The 21,771-nt window shown below is 40.6% G+C and overlaps 3 protein-coding genes across 3 annotated transcripts; 2 read left to right on the top strand and 1 right to left on the bottom strand.

Annotated features, from left to right (window-relative positions):
* Nucleotides 1–1,138: 1,138 nt before the first annotated feature.
* rb1 (retinoblastoma 1) lies at nucleotides 1,139–20,962 on the bottom strand. Its single transcript, XM_068601244.1, has 27 exons — nucleotides 20,614–20,962; nucleotides 20,058–20,178; nucleotides 19,202–19,305; nucleotides 18,746–18,880; nucleotides 18,615–18,653; nucleotides 18,416–18,480; nucleotides 17,651–17,761; nucleotides 16,722–16,867; nucleotides 16,530–16,607; nucleotides 15,299–15,408; nucleotides 15,120–15,194; nucleotides 14,567–14,654; nucleotides 14,357–14,473; nucleotides 14,206–14,262; nucleotides 13,989–14,020; nucleotides 13,783–13,859; nucleotides 13,399–13,622; nucleotides 4,532–4,647; nucleotides 4,037–4,191; nucleotides 3,578–3,723; nucleotides 3,324–3,428; nucleotides 3,098–3,211; nucleotides 2,858–3,006; nucleotides 2,749–2,779; nucleotides 2,498–2,640; nucleotides 2,352–2,398; nucleotides 1,139–2,217 (listed from the first exon to the last, which is right to left on the bottom strand). Exons 1-27 carry the CDS (start codon nucleotides 20,718–20,720, stop codon nucleotides 2,153–2,155), a joined length of 2,757 nt encoding a protein of 918 aa, XP_068457345.1. The 5' UTR covers nucleotides 20,721–20,962; the 3' UTR covers nucleotides 1,139–2,152.
* lpar6b (lysophosphatidic acid receptor 6b) lies at nucleotides 6,369–7,477 on the top strand. The gene has a single exon (XM_068601086.1). The coding sequence runs from the start codon at nucleotides 6,374–6,376 to the stop codon at nucleotides 7,436–7,438; it is 1,065 nt and encodes a 354-aa protein (XP_068457187.1). The 5' UTR covers nucleotides 6,369–6,373; the 3' UTR covers nucleotides 7,439–7,477.
* Nucleotides 11,538–12,521, top strand: LOC137802105 (lysophosphatidic acid receptor 6). The gene has a single exon (XM_068599694.1). It carries the CDS (start codon nucleotides 11,538–11,540, stop codon nucleotides 12,519–12,521), a length of 984 nt encoding a protein of 327 aa, XP_068455795.1.
* Nucleotides 20,963–21,771: the final 809 nt, after the last annotated feature.

Below are 21,771 nucleotides of genomic sequence, written 5' to 3'. Positions count from 1 at the left end.
TTTCATGCTCGGCTGCGCCCACACCAAACTGTTTCATGCGTTCAAACTCGAGTCTCTGCGTTGGAAACAGTGCCATCGTACAATTAAGGTAGCTGTTACTGAACAGGCAGCAGCTGTCGTCGTTTCCCCCAGAGAAGCTGGAGGAAGTTCACAGCCGGGGGAAAAACAAGGAGCCGCAAGTAAAAGATAAACTGATTAGTTTCGCTGCTCTCTCACAATGCAGTTGTCTTTAAGGAGGTCCACTGTTAAAATAGTATTATTGAAACATCTGCCCGGTTTGCTTTCACCTTGTTTGGGACATTTCAATCTCTCACTGTCCTCTCTGCTTTCATTATTTTTCTTTCTAGGTGTTTTTGAGAAGTGGCTCTTTGTCAGTAGATGTCAGATTAACTAAAACTGTGAGGAATGTGACAAACTACATGTTTGAGGTACTTGTACTGTACTTGAATATTTTCTTGCCACCTTATACTTCTAGTGAAGCCTGACTGGCTACAGAATCTTGTGAGCATTATTTTGCACAGCAGAGGGAGGAAAACGACCATCGTAGATGTAAAGCTCTTTGTTGTGACTTTTGGGGGAACAAAACGTGATAGAGCAAGATTGTACCAGCTGAAATTCAGTGATCGAACAAAGAATTATTCTGGTTTCAAACACAATGAGAAGATAGTCTAAAGTTAAACTGTCCATGATCATACTTGTCATGTATATACTGTATAATAAATCATCTCGAACGTTAAGAGTACTAAACCTTCTGATGGGAAACAGGGAAGTGGACAAAACTTGACCACAAGAAATAAATGACGAATGTGGCCTTTGAATCGTGAGAAAAGAGAACTCAACTTTGCCATGTTTCTGTTTCACAACCAACACTCAAATTGTATTTTTCTCCAAAAAGAAAACGGACAGCATAAGATAGAATATAAAACCTGGAATAAAATATAACAGCTCTCCCGAAAAGAAAACAGCATAACTCAACAGGATGAAACCACTTTGGTCACTCAGCTGGTAAATCACTGGATACTGGCATCGATTACTTTAGGCAAGAGTCAATTCAGATAATGCCAACATGTAGTTACGTCCACGCAAAGGAATACAAAAACAAAACCATTTTTTCCAAAAGAAATATTTACTACATTTTCAAGGAACTACTTCAATAAAGTACATTATAAACACATTTTAATTTAAAAACTCTGGTAATTGACATGTCTAATAATATATTTTACCGTAGTCTACTTTTCTGGAGAGAAGTCCACATATTAATGCTCCATGTGGTGTGCATTATTCATCGCTGAAATCTTTTCCCTCCTTTCTTCGTCAGCAACCGCCAGGCTCCAAAAAGAAACCAACTTATTCGCAGAAAAATGTGAAAATATGAAAAATAGTCTTCTAATTGAAACACGTTAGGAAGTGTTTGCCTTTGATGAACATTTTCAACCCTCAAAAGTATAACACAAGTTACTATAAAACTATACACAAAGAGAAACATTACCCGTCAACCAAATCCGAACTACATGAATTTTGGTTGAGTGCAAATAAAATGCTATAGAATTTTCCTTGATACTCCTTTTTATTTTCTAATTCTCACTTTATGAAAAAAAAAAAACTAAACTTTTCCAAGACATTTCAAGCAAGTTCTCAAGTAAAATATCACTGCTTTGTGGAAAGACAATTTACCTTCTGAAGCCCACATGTGATCCTTTTTGAGAGATGAGATCATGATTACACAACTGAAATGTTGCATCATGATTGAAACTTTGTCACAAAAGAAAAAGGTCAACATAAGAAGGTCCTGATGGATTATTTAACAAGGAAACCAGCAATGTATCTCAACGACAGTCTTGACAGTTGAGAACATCCGTGAGAGCAAAATAAAATATTTCTTTAAACACCCACAAATGAATCGCACTCCTAAAAACAAACATACTAAATCTTCAATGACAGCAATCATTATTCAGTTAAAACACGCAGTTAAAGCATCAAAAAAAAGAGAGGAGGAAGTCCTCTATATTCACATATCACTCCTCAAAGTTAAATACAAACTAAAATCCAACACTAAATGTAAAGATAAGCGCATGTTTCACTTTGTGTGTGAACAAAAGCGTCGTGTTCACGTTGTGATAAACAGTGCAGGTCAGTTCAGTAGGTTTCAGAGTCACTCCTTCTTGGATTCTGCGTCCTCCTTCATCTTCTGCTCCTGCATGCGACTCCGAGTGGAGCCTTCATGAAACAAATCACCAATATGTCAGCGCAACACAAGCCATAGGATTAACAGGAAGCAAACTTGAAGAGGAACAATAGGGAATATCAAAAGATAAAATTAGAACATAGGATCATAAGCAGTGTTCACTTACTCATCTCTGCAAGCTTCTGTATCAGCGTAGAATCTCCTCCAGATTTGCTGTAAATTAAAAATAGATATAAAAAAGTGAGCCGTATTGAAATATAGGTATAAATATTTGTGTGCTATTACAAATATGACACCATATGTATGACCAACCTCCCATCGCCTTCATCTTGCCCGTCCACATCGAACCGTAACCTCTTCAGAGGCTTCGGAGCCGAGCCGAGATCCAGAGTCCTCTTAAAGGAGCGATCGCCGCTGTTGACCATCTGGTTGATCTTCTGGAACCGATTGGACAGCTGCAGTTGAAAACACAACGGCAACGACAGCGTGAGTGAGAGGAAAGAGTCCTTGTAACTGTAGAGCATCTTTCAATATGCAACAAAGCAAACGTAAGAGGCTCGTACCCCAAACGATTCACCAATGGATACCAGCATTCTGTAAAAGGCAAAGAACACAAATGAGAAGAAGGAAAAAATCATGCCACATCACAGGTTAAGTGTCCACAGAACTCACCTGGAGCGAGGAGTCATGATACCCGGGGACATCCGTGAGCTTTTCAGAGGAGAGATGTACACGTTGTTGCTGCCAGGCACACGCAGAGGTGAATTGGGGAACTTGTAGGGGCTTCGAGGTATTTGTGGGATTGGAGAGAGGGTGGGTGGCTACGAAAACAAAACGGCAACAACGAGAGGGTTTAGTCACGTGCTCATTGATCTGATTGCGCATGTTTTAAAAAGTCAAACTGCGTCTCACCCTGGTAGACGCATACTGCAGGATGTTGGTTTTCAGCTTCTGCATGAACACTTGGTTGTAGAAGACGATGATGGAGTCATAGTGGCCCTCAGTGATCAACACGTGCTTAAAGGTCTGCAACACAAAGTGTGATACAAAGACATGTTCAAAATAATTCAACATGCAGTGCGGTTACAACAGCAAAAAAAACAGCCTCAATAATGAAAAGAGTTTTAAAGGGCGTCACCTCCTGGTTGGTGTTGGGCATGTTCTTGTACGCTGTGACAATGGTCTTGAAGCGCAGATCAACACTCTTTACTTTACAGATGGCATACATGGCCGACATCATCAACTACAAGAACAGTGAGAAGCAGTTTGAGAATAAAAAAACTAAAACAAACACCAGGAAAGAGATGCAGAGAGAACACGGGAGCAAGAAACAAATGGAGTCAAAACAAAGAGCAAGGGCATCAGACAGAGAGCAGTGTGTTGTCAGGTGACCTGGTCGAGGTGCCGGTCTCTCATCAGCTCGTGCTCGTGCTGCAGCGTGTGCTGGAACAGGGTCCATATGATGGGCTCCAGCTCAGGGTGGGAGGAGAGCAGGTAGGAGCAGAGTATCTGCAGCCTGCTGTAGGCCAGGCGGTACACTGCGGAGAGAGGAACACCACAGAAAAAAACCCTGAAGGACTTCTGTTCTGAAGAGAGCAAACACCGTTAACGCTAGTTGTATTTATTTAATACTTTCTTTAAGCCAGTTTCCAGTCATGAAGTCAAATTGGAAATGCATCCCAGACAAATTTTGTTTTGTTTATAATATTACTTGTTCCATTTGCAAAGTGTTTATCCACAAATCTGTGTATTTGTATGCGAGGTATCCAAAGAAATCTATTGTTTTGTATGTATGTTGTTTGGTATCTTAACTTAACTAAACCGAAATAAACGATGTGACCGTTGTCTTACATTTTTTGTAGAAGAGGCTGAGTGAGTTGGACTTTGGGAGCCGTGGAGTCTGGCCGGCAGCCTGGGTCAAAGGCTGAGAGGACACTTGGGAGCTGGGCGTGGTCGGGGATTCAGGAGGCAAGACACGAAGGCCTGGACGCATGGGGGACAGGTATCTGTAAGGAAACGGAGAAACCCATCAGGCACCATCAGTTGCATCATCAACATGATCGTGAACAAGGAAATGTCCATTTAATGTACACCATACATCACAGATAATTCATTTAGAATAACAGAAAAACAGGTTCAAAGCTACAGGAGGGAATACTCATAAAGGGTAAAAGTCATGGAAATTAACAGACGTCATTTTAAATACCGTAATGCTGAGCAGCTACTTCATCATAGTGACAGTCTTTTACTGCTAACTCACAGTGGTTTCACAACAGCTAAATAGGTATCGAAACGGCTTCCGTATAGAGGAAGACAGCGAAACAGATCGGGGGATGTCGTACTCACAGGTCAGCTGCGGTGTGGTTGTGCTGCAGTGGTTGGCTGAAACTGGCCGGAGTTTCCACCTGATCTGCTGCTCCGCCTCCAAGCTCCTGTCTCAGCAGCTCAAACAGCGGCGAGTCCTGCGAGACACAAACATGATTATTTACATTTAACCAAAAACTCAGTGCATACTACACATGTTGAGATTTACTTTGCACCGTGTACTGGAATTCGTTTCAACAAATGACATATCGACAAAGGAGAAACGCCCTCTGAAAGCTCTCCCACCTCTGTCCTGGCATAAAGAAAGCAACTGAAAATACAAGTGTTATTGATGCTAGTGACAGTTTTACTAAGACATGAGCAGTCAATCAAGTTTTGCAAAAATGAAACAAAATTTTAATTTTTTCTACTTTGAATTGCAATTCATCCGATAAACAATCACAATGAAGAACCTGCAGGAGGAACAAGAATCAGGGACGTTAAGAGGCAAGTCGGCACTATGTTAGTGTTGCACTGCAGTGAATCCTATTCAATTCAGAGATAATTAATACGTTGTTGAAAATGATTTGTAACTCGGGGCTGATGATACAGCTGTTATTCATTGTAAGTTAATCTCAGGACCCTCGTGATAGTATCCTATCTGATTATAGTGATTGCCAAAGAAATCTAAATAAATAAAGATTTAAGTGTCTAAAAAAATGTTTTCAAAAAATTCTATCTATATCTGTGTGTGTGTGTGTGTGTATATATATATATATATATATATATATATATATATATATATATATATATATCTGTATATCTATATATCTATCTATCTGTATATCTATCTATCTGTATATCTATATCCTTTATCTGGAATTCATCACTAATCACATTTAACATAGAACTACACACACATTGTTCGCCTCGACATTCAAACAGCAGTCAAGACTTAAAGTCAAGTACGAGAATATCAGCATGTACACACAGAGACATACATCCGTGATGAGATCATACAGGGGAGTGGGTGTGGTTTACTGCTGCGTGACATACACATCGACCACAGGTACAGACTTGCAGTTAGTAAATTCTTCCTGTCACAGATGCCGCGCCCGGCTGACGACGCGTTTGAGTGTACAGCATTAAGTGACGTTTAACGGATGACAAAACCGCAAAAGCTATGGGGGGTTGACCTAAAACACGCTACATTTCTGATGATAATCATGAATAACTATCAATTCTGTTGGAGTTTCACTATTGAAATATCAGGTAGGTGCAAAAACAAAGCAGCGATAGGAGGACTTTGGCCCGGGCGTGGCTCCTCTCTCTATAGTTCAACAGTCCGGTGAGTTCTCTGTGTAGCTTGACTTGTAGCATGCAAAGAGTTTCCTGAGTTACGATAAGGCAGGGCAGAGTAAAACCTCTGGGGCATTAAAGTAACAATCATCCCCCTCCCCCTCCCCCCAGGCTGCTGCAAGAACAGACAGGAAACAAAAGAAAGGAAGAACCACTCGACTGCTCAACGGAGTTGAAGAAAGACACAGAACTCTTCTCTCAGGGATAAACATTTCAACTGGAAAAGGCCGACAACGTCATTCAAACGAGGATTATTGGATGTGCAGGACAGCTTTCTTGTACGGGAAAAAGGACGTTGGACACTAATACAGGTATTTTGTGGAGTTGCTGTATACTTTCCAGTATTTCATAACAAGAACCACACAAAATGGGAAGTTAGTATTTTTTCCTCCCTATATTAAGTGCAGATTTTGCCGACTGGTTGCACATGGTTGGAGCACCACGCTGCACCTGCAATGATCTGACTGACGGGGAGGAGAACCTTTTTATTCTGTACATGTTACAGACTTCCCAACCGATTCAAACATGTCTCCCAGCTTTAATCAATCAATTATGAACTGCAACAAGAGTGATGACTTTAAGTACCCTCTGTATAGCTCGGTGTTCAGCCTAGTGTTTATAGTTGGATTATTCTTCAACTTGGTGGCTGTATACATTTTTGGCTGTACGCTGAAGCTGCGGAATGAGACCACGACATACATGATAAACCTTGTACTTTCAGACTCTCTCTTTGTCCTGAGTCTGCCTTTTCGGATCGTTTACTTCATTAAGCGCGACTGGGTATTTGGAAGTGTGCTCTGCAAGATCTCTGTGGCCCTATTCTACACCAACATGTACGGCAGCATCCTCTTCCTCACCTGCATCAGTGTTGATCGTTTCCTGGCCATTGTGCACCCGATCAGGTCCCAAGCAATACGCACTAAGAGGAATGCCAAACTGGCCTGCTGTGCAGTTTGGGTGATGGTTCTTTCTGGAAGTATACCAACTGGGTTCCTTTTGGACACCACTTCACCCAACGCCTCCACAAACTACTGCTTTGAAAACTACTCCAGAAAACAGTGGAAGGCAGAGCTGTCCAAGGTGGTGATGTTTATTGAGACTGTGGGCTTTATCCTCCCACTGATGCTCAATGTGTTCTGCTCGATCATGGTGCTACGGACATTGAATAAATCCCACGCCATGAGACGTGGCGGGAGCCTCAACAGGAAGAAAATCTTGAGGATGATCATTGTGCATCTACTCATCTTCTGCTTCTGTTTCATTCCCTACAATGTTAATCTCATCTTCTACGCCATGGTCCGCTCCAATGTCCTAAAGGGGTGTGACGCAGAGTATGTGGTCAGAACCATCTACCCCATTGCTCTGTGCATAGCAGTGACCAACTGCTGTTTTGATCCAGTCGTTTACTACTTCACGTCAGAGACCATTCAGAGCTCCATCAAACGCAAGTCCACAATATGGCACAACGGTGTCAAGCTATTCGACAGGCTGCAGGTGGACAGCACACAAAGCAGTCCAATTACAACACCCAGAAACCTGAAACTGGTCAGTGTAAGAACGAAACCGTTTGAATATGAGTCGACAATCTAGTGGCAACTATGGTTATAAAGTTTTTTTAGATTTCACTGATTACTGAGGACAGAGGTGGAAGCAGAGTGGCCTTGAGGATTACAACACAAACACAATGGTTACTAATGAATCTCTCATTCACTTGACATGTCTTTACTCCCAGTCAGTCAACAGAAGAGTGGAACAAGTCGAAGAAGAAGGATTTAAAAACATTAAAGTGTGTGGCAGCCTGAAGACCCTTTATCAAGGAGCCAATTCACAACACACAAGTCTGAAAACTTTGTATTTTTATGAGTTTGTGATGTGTATTAGTGGCGATGACAGGTGTCGAAGCCATTATGTGCTTGGTGCTGCAAATAAGTATGGGCCTTTGTAAGACATTGTACATGTCGTCTTATTCCTCAGAGCAGATTCTCACTTAGGGAAACTATACTTTAGCAGTGCTGAACCAGTATTACAACTCTGTTTTATGTAGTGTCCTGTGTCTAAGTAGTTGTGGCGCCACTGTGGCACTTAATAGAGCAGCATGTCGCTAACAGCTTTACCCGTTAAACTGAAAGCAAATAAAATTTGTTAACCTTAAAAAAGGTTTTTGAGTTTGACATTCACTACTTGTTTGACACAGTGGATTGTTGAGGGAAAGCTTGACATTAGCAGGGTCCCTGTTGCTACCAAATCATCTGTCTATACTAATTTGTCATGCAGGCGCCAACACAGCTATAGGTACTGTGGTTGGTCAGTGCCATGAAGGCACAACAAGCCAATGTGTTTTAAAATGTAGATTACAAATGCAGTCAATATTTGACAAATGCTTTGTTCCGGCCAACACTGCCAATGGCCTTATTTAAAGAAGTGGTCGTTACCGTGGAAAAGGTTGGGCCATAAAAAAAAAGAGTTTTATTACAGACAACATTTTTTTCAGTTGCTGAAGTTGGATGAGAATAAACTAATCCGATTCTTAAAGTGAAAACACAGATCACGATGTAAATGCAATATTCTGCAGCTTGGTTTGGTTCAATCTTGTGAAAGCTGCACGCTGCAAGACCGAGCACCGCTGCATTCCTGTCGAGCCGCTCAGCCCTGAGGGATGGCACTGCTCATTACGGCACCGGATTGTGAAACATAAGCAGACGAGCGACAACTTGCCTCTTGAGGGAGAATCTCGTTTACAAAATAGAGCACATGGGGGTTGCTGCAGTCTTTAGACAGATCTGATAAATAATGCAGGATGTAAACGCAAAACTGGCCTCCTTGAGACATTTAAAACAATTAGCTATTTCCTGAGTCTTATTCTGCGATGTTTGGGCTTCTAACGCTATGACATGTAATACAAAGCAATAGGCTTCTAATCGAGATGCAGCTGGACTTTCTCTACCTAACACAAATTACATTTTTGTACTGGATTCATGGTTTTGAGCAGAAAATATAATTCTGACTCAACTTGATAATCACACATTATTTAAGTATATATCAATCATAAACAATAGCAGTGATGATGATATTAGCACAATTTAGTATGTGAAAAGGGTGATTATTGAATTACACAGCAGCTACAAATTAAAAAATCTGATGACGATTATCATAACATGAAGATAAGATTTACTTTTTATGAGTGCAGGAGAATAAATGAGTTCTTGATCAAGACATGCTGTGTCCTTTATTTGTTTAGAAAAAATCTATCCAATTCCAACTTGTCTCACAAGGGCCAAGCGGTGTGTAGCGAGGTCGTAATATGTATAATAAATATATAATTATTCCCAACTTGATGGTAAAAATCTGATGTGGAGAACCGATGAATTATTTCTTTTCTCAGGTGCAAAGACTAACATTTTGACCGAAAATACATTTACATAAAATACATTAATTGTTTTTCCCAGAGAGAGACTAACTCTTCGCTGGCACACACAAGATACATGATTACAGTGAATTATTGCGATTCCTCTATCTGTATGGTTAATGATCAACCCCAATCCTTTGTGTAGCTTTTTAACAAGCAGCCATAAACATGACAGTGATGAAACAAAGTGTGCGCAATTGTAAGACGGATCACAAAATTAAGTTGACTGTGAAAACTAGTTGGTTAAGACCATCAACAAGCCATCCTCGTGACCTTCACCAATGAAATACTTGAGCTCACGAAATATTTTGACTAAATGAGCTCAAATTTAGTCGTGAAAACAAACCAGTGTGTAGCGGTGGAGCGAGGTAGAGGGAGGTGGAGCGAGGTGGAGCGAGGGGGAGCGAGGGGGAGCGAGGTGGAGCGAGGTGGAGCGAGGGGGAGCGAGCGAGACCCTGACTTGTGTGCGAGTGTAGGCGTTAACGGCTCCACTCGGGAGCAGGTGCACCGATACAGCTTCCTAACTGTTGTCCTGCTGCTGAACATCAGCCTGTACACACCGTCACTGCATCGATGAGAAACCCAACCTGGTGAGTGAGAATGTTTTCGGTCTCAATATTCTTCTCACTTTTACTGATTGTGCTTGAATTGTACAGTAGAGAAACGTACGAAGGCAGCAACTAACTATGCATACATCTGTCAACGTTTATCTGAACACAAGACAAGGAATACTATTTTTTTGTCTGCAATATTTGAGAACTTATTGGGCTTTTACGATTAAGAAACAGAATGTATGTGATAACTGAATGTTTACACAGAAGTTGTTTTCTACTACAGTTTCAGTTAGGAGCAAAAAAAGATCACAGGTTGAAAAATAAGTTTCCAATGCCTTATGTCATTGAAATAAAATGTCTGGTCAAATAATGTTATTGAGATTTTAAAAAAAAGAAAGAAAAAGGACAGCTGACTGAAAGTAAGAGTAAAGTGAGGATCACCGTTTTTTGGATTCAAAATTACATCACAATTGAATTTTTAAATGAGTGTTCAAAGGAAAAGTATCTTAAAAGCATTTGTGCTAGGATAATGTTGCTCTCATGTTATTCCTCAGTCAGTGGTTTTGTTACAACTCAATGGTCATATTGTGTCTGATCCTGATGACATACAACAAACAGCGAAAACTAGAAAAGAATGCTATATGCCAGGGGTGTCAAACATACGGCCCGCTAGGGGGTCTAGTCGGGCCCACCAGGGCGTTCAATCCAATTTTTAATTTTTTTTAAGAACAAAATTAGCATAGCTGGGATTCAAACCTCTGATCCTCTGCTTATAAGACGGACATGCAAACCATTGATCCACAGTCACAATTGATGTGAGCACTGATATTATTGTGTTTAGAAGTCGTTAAACATGGATCACGTCATGAAAGTGGCGCCACAATCGTGTCACAAAGCAAGGGAACCTGCAGAGAGCCCAGACAGATAAACAGAGGGCTGATGTCTGAATGTTTGGTCTTTATGTTTCTAGGTAATTGTTGAAAGACCTTAAAATAGAGTTCATCATCTAAAAACCTTCACCAATGATTTAAACATAGAGACACATTGTTGTTAATTATGCATTATCAAGCTGTGATTTTACTGGTCCGGCCCAATTGAGATCAAAATGGGCAGCAGTTGGCCCCTTCACTAAAATGAGTTGACACCCCTGCTAAATGCCCTGTATATATATATATAAAATATACAATATAACCCCCTTAATAATTGAAGTTATTGATTCAAATATGCTAAACTGCACATTTGCTTAACCACCACAAACTACAGTCTGAAAATGTCAATCAAGCTAAATCAACCCTTCTGACTGGCTCAACTTTATATATTAACTTTATAAACTTCACTAAATGTGAATTCACTGCAGGGGTAACAGTTTTACATGGTGAGGTTATTCTTTTTCCCCACTCTGAATGTAATGAAACCAAATGTTTGCTTGTTTTACGAGAGCAGGAAGTGGCAGTTAAACTTTATTGAGAGATTGACTGTCTTACACATCAAATATGGATTGAGCTATGTTAGCCATAGTTGTGTATTCATGTCACCGCGGCAAATTTACATTGCATAAAACAGCAGGCATCTTGAGTTTATTAACTTTTTACTTGCCACAGGTTTTAACTCTAGCAGAAGCAACTAAACCGTTTCCTTCCTCCAATCTTATATTCCCTTTCAACCAAACTCATTTCCTCCAGAAATGGGAGCGACACAGTGATATAAAGAAAGCAAATTATCTTGGGACATGGAGTTGTGGAATACGACCGATGTGCCAGCCACACCCTTCTCTCCTCTGTCTAACTGCACTGTGGACACCAGCTACCGCTTCACCTTCTACCAAGTGTCCTACGGGGTCATCTTCCTGCTGGGGTTGGCCACCAACAGCATGGCTCTGCGCAGACTGTGTGTATCTCCCGGCACCATGAACAGCACAGCCGTTTACATGCTCAGCCTGTCAGTTGCCGACTTGTTTTTTGTAATCTCTCTGCCCCTGAGGATCTACTATTACCACCAAAAGGCCAGAGCCTTGTCTTCCATGACAGGGGACCCGTCTAGTTGGACTCAGGGAGTGGCATACTGCCACCTCACCTTCATCCTTAAATACATCAGCCTGTACGGGGGAATTTTCTTCCTGGTATGCATTGCTGTGGACCGTTACTTTGCTGTCGTGCACCCGCTCGCCTCAGCACTCCGCAGGCTGCGTGTTGCACAGCTGGTGAGTGGGGGGCTCTGGTGTCTGGTACTGGGGCTCAGTGTTAGTCTGCCTCTGCTGCACTCTGCAGCCACTCGCCAACACCAGCCCTGTCTGCCGGATCCATCCTCGCAAGGCCACCGCACCATCATCTTGGTAGCCCTGGGCTTAGTCTTGGGGTCATTTCTGCTGCCCACTTTGCTGCTTCTGTGCAGCTACTGCAGAGTGCTGAGCGTGCTTCGCAAGCCGAGACACCGCCAGCGCCGCAGCCGCCAGCACACTCTCACAATTATTTACTGGGTGCTGGGCATCTTCCTGCTGTGCTTCGTCCCGTATCACATCAACCTGCTGGGATACACCCTCACACATGTGGGGCTGCTGCACCATTGTGGCCTGGCCAAGGTGACCAAGGCTGTGCACCCCGTGGTGTTATTACTAGCAAGCTCCAATTGCTGCCTCAACCCACTCGTCTACTACTTCTCCAGCAGCCTGGTGCACAGGGAGGCGCCCGGTAGTGGAGGCAGTGCCAGCCAGTGACGGTGTTTCTTTATCGTTTTCTTGAGAGCACTACACTACTTTATTAAACAAATTCCATACAATTACAACCAGGACTTTGTTTATTCATCCCATAAGTGAATTCTGCATGTGTAACGATGATAGGTGTATTTTTTTGAAGGAATTGTGTGTTTCTTCATTTTAGCACACCAGTCTGGGGTTCAGTACCAAGCTAAGAAGAACAATGTTAGCTTAATTGTTTAGTTTAGTATATTGTAATCAATTCAACTTCAATGTGTGAAACATTTAAATTCAATACTATTTTTTATATGAAAATAATTTTGAAATTGTGTGGAACCTGCCTTATTTTACAGCTAGAACTGCCGCCTGCAACTCTGCCAAAAAAAGGAAAGTTACAGTTCATATCGATGTCTCTTCAAAATGTCCTCACGTCAACATTATATCCTATTAGACTTTTGTGTGAATTTGTCTTAATTAGCATGTGAATTCTTGAGTTACGGTCAAAAACTTGTTTTGAGAGGTCAGTGACCATTTTGACATCCAAAAAGTCATCGTGCCAAATTTAATGAATTTCCCTCCTGGTGTGAGATAACACGTTCACAAGAATGAACCTGACGGACAATCCGAAAGCAGAATGTCTCTGTTCGTAGTGGTAGCAGGCAAGGAGACATAAAAATGCTGATAAAACCTTATTGAGTAGTTTATATGTTCATTTATGTAACTGTATTAATATTGTAGAAAGAAAAAACCTGTGGATCTTTTTTCTTTTCATGGGCTAATAAATGCTATACAACATGTGTGATTTTTACAGTGCCTGTGAGTTTTTATGTTGTGTATACATGAACCTCATTGGCACCCTTACGAGCACACTGTCGTAGTGACGAGAGATCAAACTCACCATCCTCCATGCAATTCTCTCCATAATGAGGTTCTCGCAGGTCTCCAAGTGTTTGACGATGTCTTTGCTCAGAGTGGGCTCGGCCTTGATGAAACTCTCGATGACTTTGTAGAAGTCGAAAGCGGGGAGGCCGACCACATCCAGTATCCAGGGGAAACACAAGTCGGTTTCAACTGGGTCACCAGCACCATCGTGGTTGTATCCTCCGGTCTTAAAACTGCTCTCTAATCATGAGGGAGGAACAAACAACATGAAATTACCACTTATTGCACATTGACATGAAGTGTTAACCTGTATTATTGATTACTGAAAATACAACACAGTTATTTCAGTTAGTTTGTGAGTGCATCCGTTATTAACTTGTGAGAAAATGACAGGACACACCTCCATATGTCGCCATCACCACCTCCAAAGCACAGGCCAGCAGTGATGTGTGGAATGTGGAGTCATTGAGGAGTTTACTGGAATGGAAATCATATGAATAAGTGGAAGACAAATAACACTTCACTACTACTTACACAAGTAATTACACAACATCATTGACTAACTTCTTCAATGTAATTAAATAGTGAAAACAAAAAAAAACATACCTGAAATTTTGCACAGACAGTCGTTTCTCTTCCTACAAATAGAGAAGTAAAACAACATAACAGAATTGCTTCAGAAATGTATGTCATCTACAGTTCATGTGAGTCGCTTCCTATTCAGATATTGTTTTGACTCTCCACACTGGGTAAACCTTGGGATTGCTACATTTCAATTATGCTGAGCTTCTATATAGATAAACAATACAAATGAAACAAGTACCGATTTCAGCATTGCCTCCATGATTTTGTAATACAGTCTGACACCGAGTTTGAATCTCTGAAAGAGAAAATAAATATACATGTCAGACTATAATTTAGCAGAGGGGGTATCGCCATTGTTGCTCATTCTCTTCTTCAGTATTAGTTCTCACCTGACAACCAAGGCCTATACAACCCGGGCCGACTGCCTGACCAAACCTTTGGCTGAATGCCAGTTCGAGTTTCTCCAAACGCGTCAGCACAGCATGCGTCGGGTCAACGGTGCAATTCTGAGCAAAGGAAAGAGGAAAACAGGGAATGCGTCAAATTAAGGCACCGAGGTGCAGTTTCATGGGACAGCGGCAACACTTCTAGAGACTTACTTTAAAATAAGTAGCCAGGTTCGTAGATGGCTGATCGCCACTGGAGGTGAGGTCACCTCTTAACTGCTGAATGGAAGTCATGGCCGCTCTGATGAGACAAAATAAAGATCAGAAATAAACTCTGAATGATTCACAAAATGAAATATGCCCAATGATACACATCCCAAATCCATATTAAATGTTTAGTTTTTCTATTTGAGGATACATATACACCTTCTATTAATATGACATTTGCATTTTAAGAATTTTATAAGATCAGTATAGATGATATGGTATAATTTAATATTTTGAAAGCAGTTATTCAAACAGCAGGTTTATATTTCCCACAGCTACTGTGACAATTACTACTGTAAACGTCAAGTTCTTGAAAAAGATACAATTTTCATCATAAATGCTGTCTATTCATTTTTCAGTCCTTAAAAACTTCCACAACTTCCAAATGTACCAGTTGACAGCTGTGTACTGAGTCTCAGGTTGCTCAGTCCTTCTCCTCTGTTCTGATTGTGAAGAATGATTTGGACAATAAACGGGTGAGTGACTGCTGACTGCTCACCTGATTGGGGTCTGAGGAGGAATGAGTGTGTCTTCATCTAGCAGGTTCTTCTTTGGGGTTCTCTCCACCTGCGATCTAAAAACAGGAGCAGGTTAGTAAACACTTGTGTATAAACATTTTTAACAGATTCCCCAGACCAACATCAAAAAAACTGAATTGTGAAGCAATAAAGAAATTACATCTCGATTTTAGGAGCAAGAACGGTCTCATCTCCGTCAAAAAACAGCCGTCCATCAATGTCTCTGCTCTTGAGATAGTGCTCTTCATATTGTTGGTTGAGGTCTTTCGCCTGTGGTGAAAATGAAAGGTTACTACTCTTTGTCCCTCATTTATACAACTGTACATGCAAGATTGTGACTGGAACAAATACTGATTCATTAAATTTGACCGTTATCCAAAAGTGCTAAATGCTAAATTGTACTCAAACAAAAGTATTGCATGGTGCCCTTCAGTGTTACATAATTGCTGCACTGTACATAAGCTATTGATATCATCCGCAGTGTTCATGAGGAACAGAAAATCATGACAAACATTACACAACGTAAAAGAACAATTTCACTGATTTCAGATAAATGCAAACTACTCCTTTGACTGGGAGTTATCTTGAGCTCTAATGATGCATCAAATTCACTAAAATCAAGTTTTAGCTGTAAAATCTTGATGGTAATTCTTTATAGCATGAGGAGTTGTACAACTGTGTCATTACAAAAATGTGAAATCAGCTGAGTAAACAGAAGTAGAAACATCAATACGTTGCCACATCAGCTTAGTCTGGAGTCTTTGTTGCACTTGCACAATTTACAATTGTCTGAAGATGGTATGATTGCAACCATGCCAAAGCCTGTCTGTATGATCAGATCTCAACCTCAAAAAGATTAACATCTCTGAAATAAGGAAAAGCTCCAAGCTTCCTGCAGAACCGTCCAGACCAGTCTAAATATTCAGGACCAATATCTTAGTCATAATACTGTTTCTACCACCCCAAATTTCCCCAGGGCGCTCACAAGTCAGATCAATTACCTGAGTAGATTATTTACACAAGACACGTGTGTAAGTAATGCACACCACCTGCCCTTTAATCGGGTAATGTTACAGTTAAATAAATATGTCTTGTGTCCTTTTTCGACAAGTGTCAGTGTCAGCAAACAGTAGCATCATATGTCCATTGTTTTCATACCTCCTTTACAATATACTACCCTGAGATTACACTAAGTCTGCTTGAGTACACATTTTCCTGACACCATGTATATGAAACCAAACATGCATGAGCAGTAAAGAGAACCACCAACAGCTGTCAGACACTCAAACACTCAAAAATGAGAATAGCAAGCAGGAATAGATAACTAATGGAAACAGTAGGTGAAGAGCAGACAGTGGAACCCATCAGGTAGAGCAGGTGTCCACCCTTACCTGAGGAAAATCTGGAGATCTTGAAATATCCAGCGAGTCCAGGAAAGCTGAGAAGCTGGTCTGGTATACATTCTTCACCTGCAAATATGGTTTGCATAAATAGACAAATCAGGCCAACGACAAAGCGCAGAGGGCAAAACATGTGTTTGTACAATGACTGTAAGTACTATAAAAAAGGGGCGGAGCTCAGACCTCTTCTGCATTGCAATCGTTCTCGTTGCACAAGGTTTTGAGAAGCTGCAAATCCACCTCTGGCTCCACAGGTTTGGATTTGGCTTTGCTTTGGCTGCGGCGAGATGTTCGTGTTGGAGGGCTCTGAACTTTGCTGATTGCTGATTCTGAGAGAAAAACATGCAAGGACAAAGAAATCTCTGAAAGCCATGAAGAATAAAACTATTCATAAGAGAAAATATCCCAAGTTAAGATAACGTTTTTCATGACTGGAAAAAATGACAACTATTATACAGGGATTATTATATAGGGATGCACCAATCCAAAGTATTTAATCCCGGGCTTTCGGTATTTTTGGCTTTTTGGTATTTGGCATCTCTCTGTGTCATAGAGACTGGGACTATTTCCTTTTATGTGTAAGGCAAGGGCAGGCTTGGCTTAATTTTTGGTCTCCTAACTATCACATTTATTCATATATATAAATTGACTGGGCATTATTTCTGATCAAAACAATACATTTTGCACCAGTAACTTCATAAAAAAAAATTCAAAATAAACAGGAATCACAATTTTGGTATAAAAGTCCAAACAGCTAACATGTTTGTTGTTAGCTCTCTCCGCCATGTGGTGTACCGGCGTGCTGCTGACACATGAAGAAGTACACACATCTAATCAGACGTAGACATAGAATTTGATCAAATAGATTGGCCCCATTGTGAATGATAACCGCGCCAGCTATTTGAATCAGTATCAGATCGGTGCATCCCTACTGTACTATATTTAAATACACTTTTAGGCAAACAACAAATTGAATTGTTTTCCAGTCTTTTTTATTTTTTACCAGATTATTTGGATTTACACTTTCCAGACTTGAAAACCTTGTTGTATGATGATAAGTCAAAAAGGTTTCTGAAATACAACAGGTTGAAGTGAACGACACAAAAGCTTACTGTAAAGAGGTTGCAGAAGGTCTGGCGGGCAACGCTTGATGAATAACTCCAGCGTACAAAGCAGCAACTGGAATGATATGACCAGGTCATCCTCCATCTGCAAGGCCCTTCCTGCAAGTAGTAGAGATGCAGCACATGAGAAGCAGTATCACAAAACTACCACTGCAGCCTAGAAACAACACAACTGTAACCGTGAGGAGAAACTTTTTCCCAACTAATTTGAGCTCTACAGCTGAACACGACAGAGGAAGGAAGGATGGAAAGCAGAAGATTGAGCCACATGAAATCTATTCCATCAAATGTGTTAACAGCTTCATCCTACTTGTTGTTATTGGTAGGCTTAAAGGCTTGAATTCTAACTTTGTTGTATTTGAACCTGGACTTTATTTTCAATGTTTTTGTTTAAGTAATGATTTTTTTAAATTGATGAAGGATGACGCTGCAACCACAAGTCGCAAAACGAGGCATAACGTGATCAGCATCAATGTAACGTTACGAAGATACGAAGCTTGTTTTCTGTCACTAACTCTTAAATTGTTATTTAAAATGTCCTTACCCATCACTTGATCTGCTCTGTTTATTATTGTTCTGCTCAAAGAGAAGTCTCAATTGAGAAACTACAACAGCTTGTACTCTGTCTAAAATAGTTTATTATCGCTCAATACTGAACCAGTTTCAGAAAATGTTGTCCGGATTAGTCAGTTAGACAAAGAAAAAGGGAAAATGGCTCCATGTTGAAAATAGCTAAATGACCCTTTAACTTACCTTTCGCTAAAAGAAACATTGTCCAGCAGCTCCGCATGGTCTCCCTCTCCCTTGGAAATGAGACACTGAAACATGAATCATAAATCTGCATCATATATTTTATAAGCACTAAATAATTCAACAAAATACAATAAAAATACTAAAAAAAGTAGTGTGTCAAGTATATTTGACAAATGTGGTGAAAAAGTCTCCAACTTACTGATCATCTGAAGCCAAAGCAAAGATTTTCTTGCATGTTCTGAAAACAAAACAAATGTCCTCAATTATAATTTTGCCCTAAATTGGTCGACATGAATAAAGAACCTGTGCTTTATTAATGTGTTCACTCACTTCTCAAATCGCTGAGAGAGAGCTAGCGACACGTCGTACTTCTTCTCCAGTCGCGTCAGTGCCGAGTTCACCTTGGTGCTTATGGTATCTAGGTTCACATCCAACTTCCTCACCAGAGCCACAAACTGCTTTACACTACAAAAACAAGTTTGTTGGTGAGATATAGAAACAAAAAATGCATGGAACTGAACCATAAAATGTAGGATTCACATTTACAGCTGATCTGAATTTTTTCCCCACAAACATTTCAACACATTGAAGTGAGTTTAGCCAAACTTGTACATGGACCTTGGTCCAAAGAGCAGGCGAAGGTTATCCTCTTACAGAATGTCTTTTCAAAAGGACTCATATTATATGCATTGATGTGTATAAGTATTTGCCAATAACATTACATTTAATTTAGCTGACATTACATTATATCATGGCATCATAACATTATGCGTTGGCAGTACTCACTTCAGACCGACTGCTTTCAGAACCTGAGTTAAGGTGAAGCAGGACACATCCACCTCTGTCCCCGACACAAACAGACAAGCCCCCCAGACCCTTTTCTGACTGTCCTAAAATGAAGGAAAAAAAAACAATATTTACAATTTATACATAATGACATGCAATATAATTTGAATCACTTTTATCCTGGTAGGGAACGTTTGTATTATAGCTGAAACATAAATCCAATAGATCCATTATAACAAGGCAATTCCACCCTTTATAATTATATTTCGTCACACTTTTATCCACTGTTTAAATTTCCTTTACCAGAAGGTAAGAAACAAAAATGAAACCACATTTGGACTGTGTGTTAAATACGAGGTTGACTTCATACGCAAAAAACATAACACAATACACACTATGCCACACCACCAGATTAGTATATTCTGGCATGTAGGCAGGACTATTTAATCTAAATGTTCCATTCAATCTAAATGATGCTAACAGACGACTTGTGACAGCATCACAAGCGATATGTACATCTTTATTGAAAATGGTTTAGCATTGTAAGGCAACTTTGAGAAAGCTTTTTGAAAAAGCATCAGACATGGAGGAGTTTGGTTGTGAGGGCATGTTCATTTTAATGGTTGTGGCCTCGATGCAAAAGTGAGCTTTTTATTTTCTGATCAGACAGTTCAACTGTGTGAAGTGAGACAAGTGAGCCATCTTCAAAAGAGAAACTTTTGACTCTTTTTGGGTGAGTTTTCAAACCACTTCATTCAATTTCCACGCATGCCATTTCCTTTGTTTCAACGGGACAGCCAACAGGATTACAATATTACCGATGTACCGACCCATCACTTAATATATAAATACGTACAGCGATTTCATCCATAGACTCTTGAACAGTTTTCCACAGCGTCCAGGCTCGGTCACACACCAGGTCCGTCACATGAAGGCTCTTACACAGGGTGACAAACTCAGCATCCTTGTCTCTGTGCCTAGAGGACGGAGGTCATACATCAACGAGGACACACACACACCGTCTAAGGACATTAACACATGCGGCACGGTGACAACAACCTGCCAGTGCAGGACTGTTAGCCCAAGTCTGGGTCAGACTCAGATACGTATTTGTATGCTGTAGCAGCTTTACATCTCATTCATAGTTTGTTACAGTCACAGTGGGACGCCGAGACGTCAAAACCTGGCGGTATTTACTCTAAATAACGTCTCAGGCCTGACTTAGTTAGAATAAGATCATCTTAACCGTCGGTCACTTAACGTTACCAAGCTAACATTAGCCAGATGACCAGTAACTCTAAGTAGCTAGCTAAACACTGGAGTTCAGTGTAAATATACTTTACACAGGAATTAAACACACGTTCATACGCTGACTGCTAAGACAGTAATGCCGAAAAAGATAAAAGTCTTACTTTTTAAAAGATAACTCTGGACTCTCCTTCTTGTCTGCAGAGACACTTTCGGCACTTTTCGCCTCCTTGCTCTGTGTCGTCCCAGAGTTGCGCTTTTTAGGTGGCATCTTGTTGTGCGGTTACCTTATAGGCAATATATTAATTAAAAAGAGAGCTATATTCTGGAGGCAGTTGAATGGGTTTACTACGTTTAAAGCCCAATGCACGAGTCCCGTGGCAACAATACAACAAAACCGAACTGGCTTCCTGAAACCGATTTGAAGTGGATGCTCGTTTTACGTCACAGCTGTGCGCGGCGGAATATCGGCGGCGCCGGTGTCTCAAGCTTTAGACGCCCAACTCCGGGCAGTGTTTACAACTCCGTGTATACTACCCAAACACTGAGGAAATATGATCGATATGATGTGTCTGTTTAAACCATGTGCCGTCGACAGTTAAATATGATGACCGCGTTATAGCGTTATACTTTTCTTAAACTCTCTGTGAGTGTCCTTTCACTGCGATCACGTGACACTCCGCAAACGAACAAACCCCAACCCACGCGATGAAAACGCGGGAAAATATCTACGCAACATCCGCTCATTAGCTGACATCCCGCCATAACCACTACCCACACTGTAAATTCAAAGAAGGCGGTAGATTAGGGTCCGTGTATAATCCGATCGTTTGTTTTATAGTTTAGTCGAAAAAACGAAAATAAAGAAATGCCCTGTTTTTTTTGTTTACGTCTGTATCCAAAAAAGACAATACGAAATCATTATTTTGTGATTTTCTTTGGAAGAGAGACGCAAAGCAGGCGACCGGAAATACGAGTCTGTCAAAATAAAAACAATTGTACAGTCTATGACGTATCACAGACTGACGTGTCACGTTGCCCTGTGTTTCGACGTGCTTATTTCATATTTGAAAAAATATGCAGCCATTTACTTCTAGGTGCCAGCATGGTAACAAGTATGTGAGGTAAAATTTATATGCTCAAGCCTTTGTTAAGCGCATACTTCTTATTTTAACAGGGCATACAATTCATCACTGGCCATTTTTGATTTTCAAATCCAACACTTAAAAATACAAAATAAAATCAGGAAGCTACAGAAATGGCTAAACTACTTGTAGATTGGTTTACTAAGACCATGTTTTATTTGCATTGCGCCTTTCATA

The sequence above is a fragment of the Clinocottus analis genome, unplaced genomic scaffold (genome assembly GCF_023055335.1).
Source record: "Clinocottus analis isolate CAN_PGR_092001 unplaced genomic scaffold, fCliAna1.0.p SCAF_5, whole genome shotgun sequence".
NCBI classification, from domain to species: Eukaryota; Metazoa; Chordata; class Actinopteri; order Perciformes; family Cottidae; genus Clinocottus; species Clinocottus analis.
Note: the sequence above shows the minus strand (reverse complement) of the source record. Positions and strands in the feature narration are given on the sequence as shown.

Excerpts from the sequence above, each read along its gene's own strand:
- lpar6b (XM_068601086.1), top strand. The coding sequence starts at position 6,374 with ATGTCTCCCAGCTTTAATCAATCAATTATGAACTGCAACAAGAGTGAT.
- LOC137802105 (XM_068599694.1), top strand. The coding sequence starts at position 11,538 with ATGGAGTTGTGGAATACGACCGATGTGCCAGCCACACCCTTCTCTCCT.
- rb1 (XM_068601244.1), bottom strand. The coding sequence starts at position 20,720 with ATGCCACCTAAAAAGCGCAACTCTGGGACGACACAGAGCAAGGAGGCG. Across the intron at positions 4,192-4,531 it reads AACCACACCGCAGCTGACCT|ATACCTGTCCCCCATGCGTC; the intron begins GTGAGTACGACA and ends GTTTCCTTACAG. Across the intron at positions 2,641-2,748 it reads CCATTGGTGAATCGTTTGGG|CTGTCCAATCGGTTCCAGAA; the intron begins GTACGAGCCTCT and ends TTTCAACTGCAG.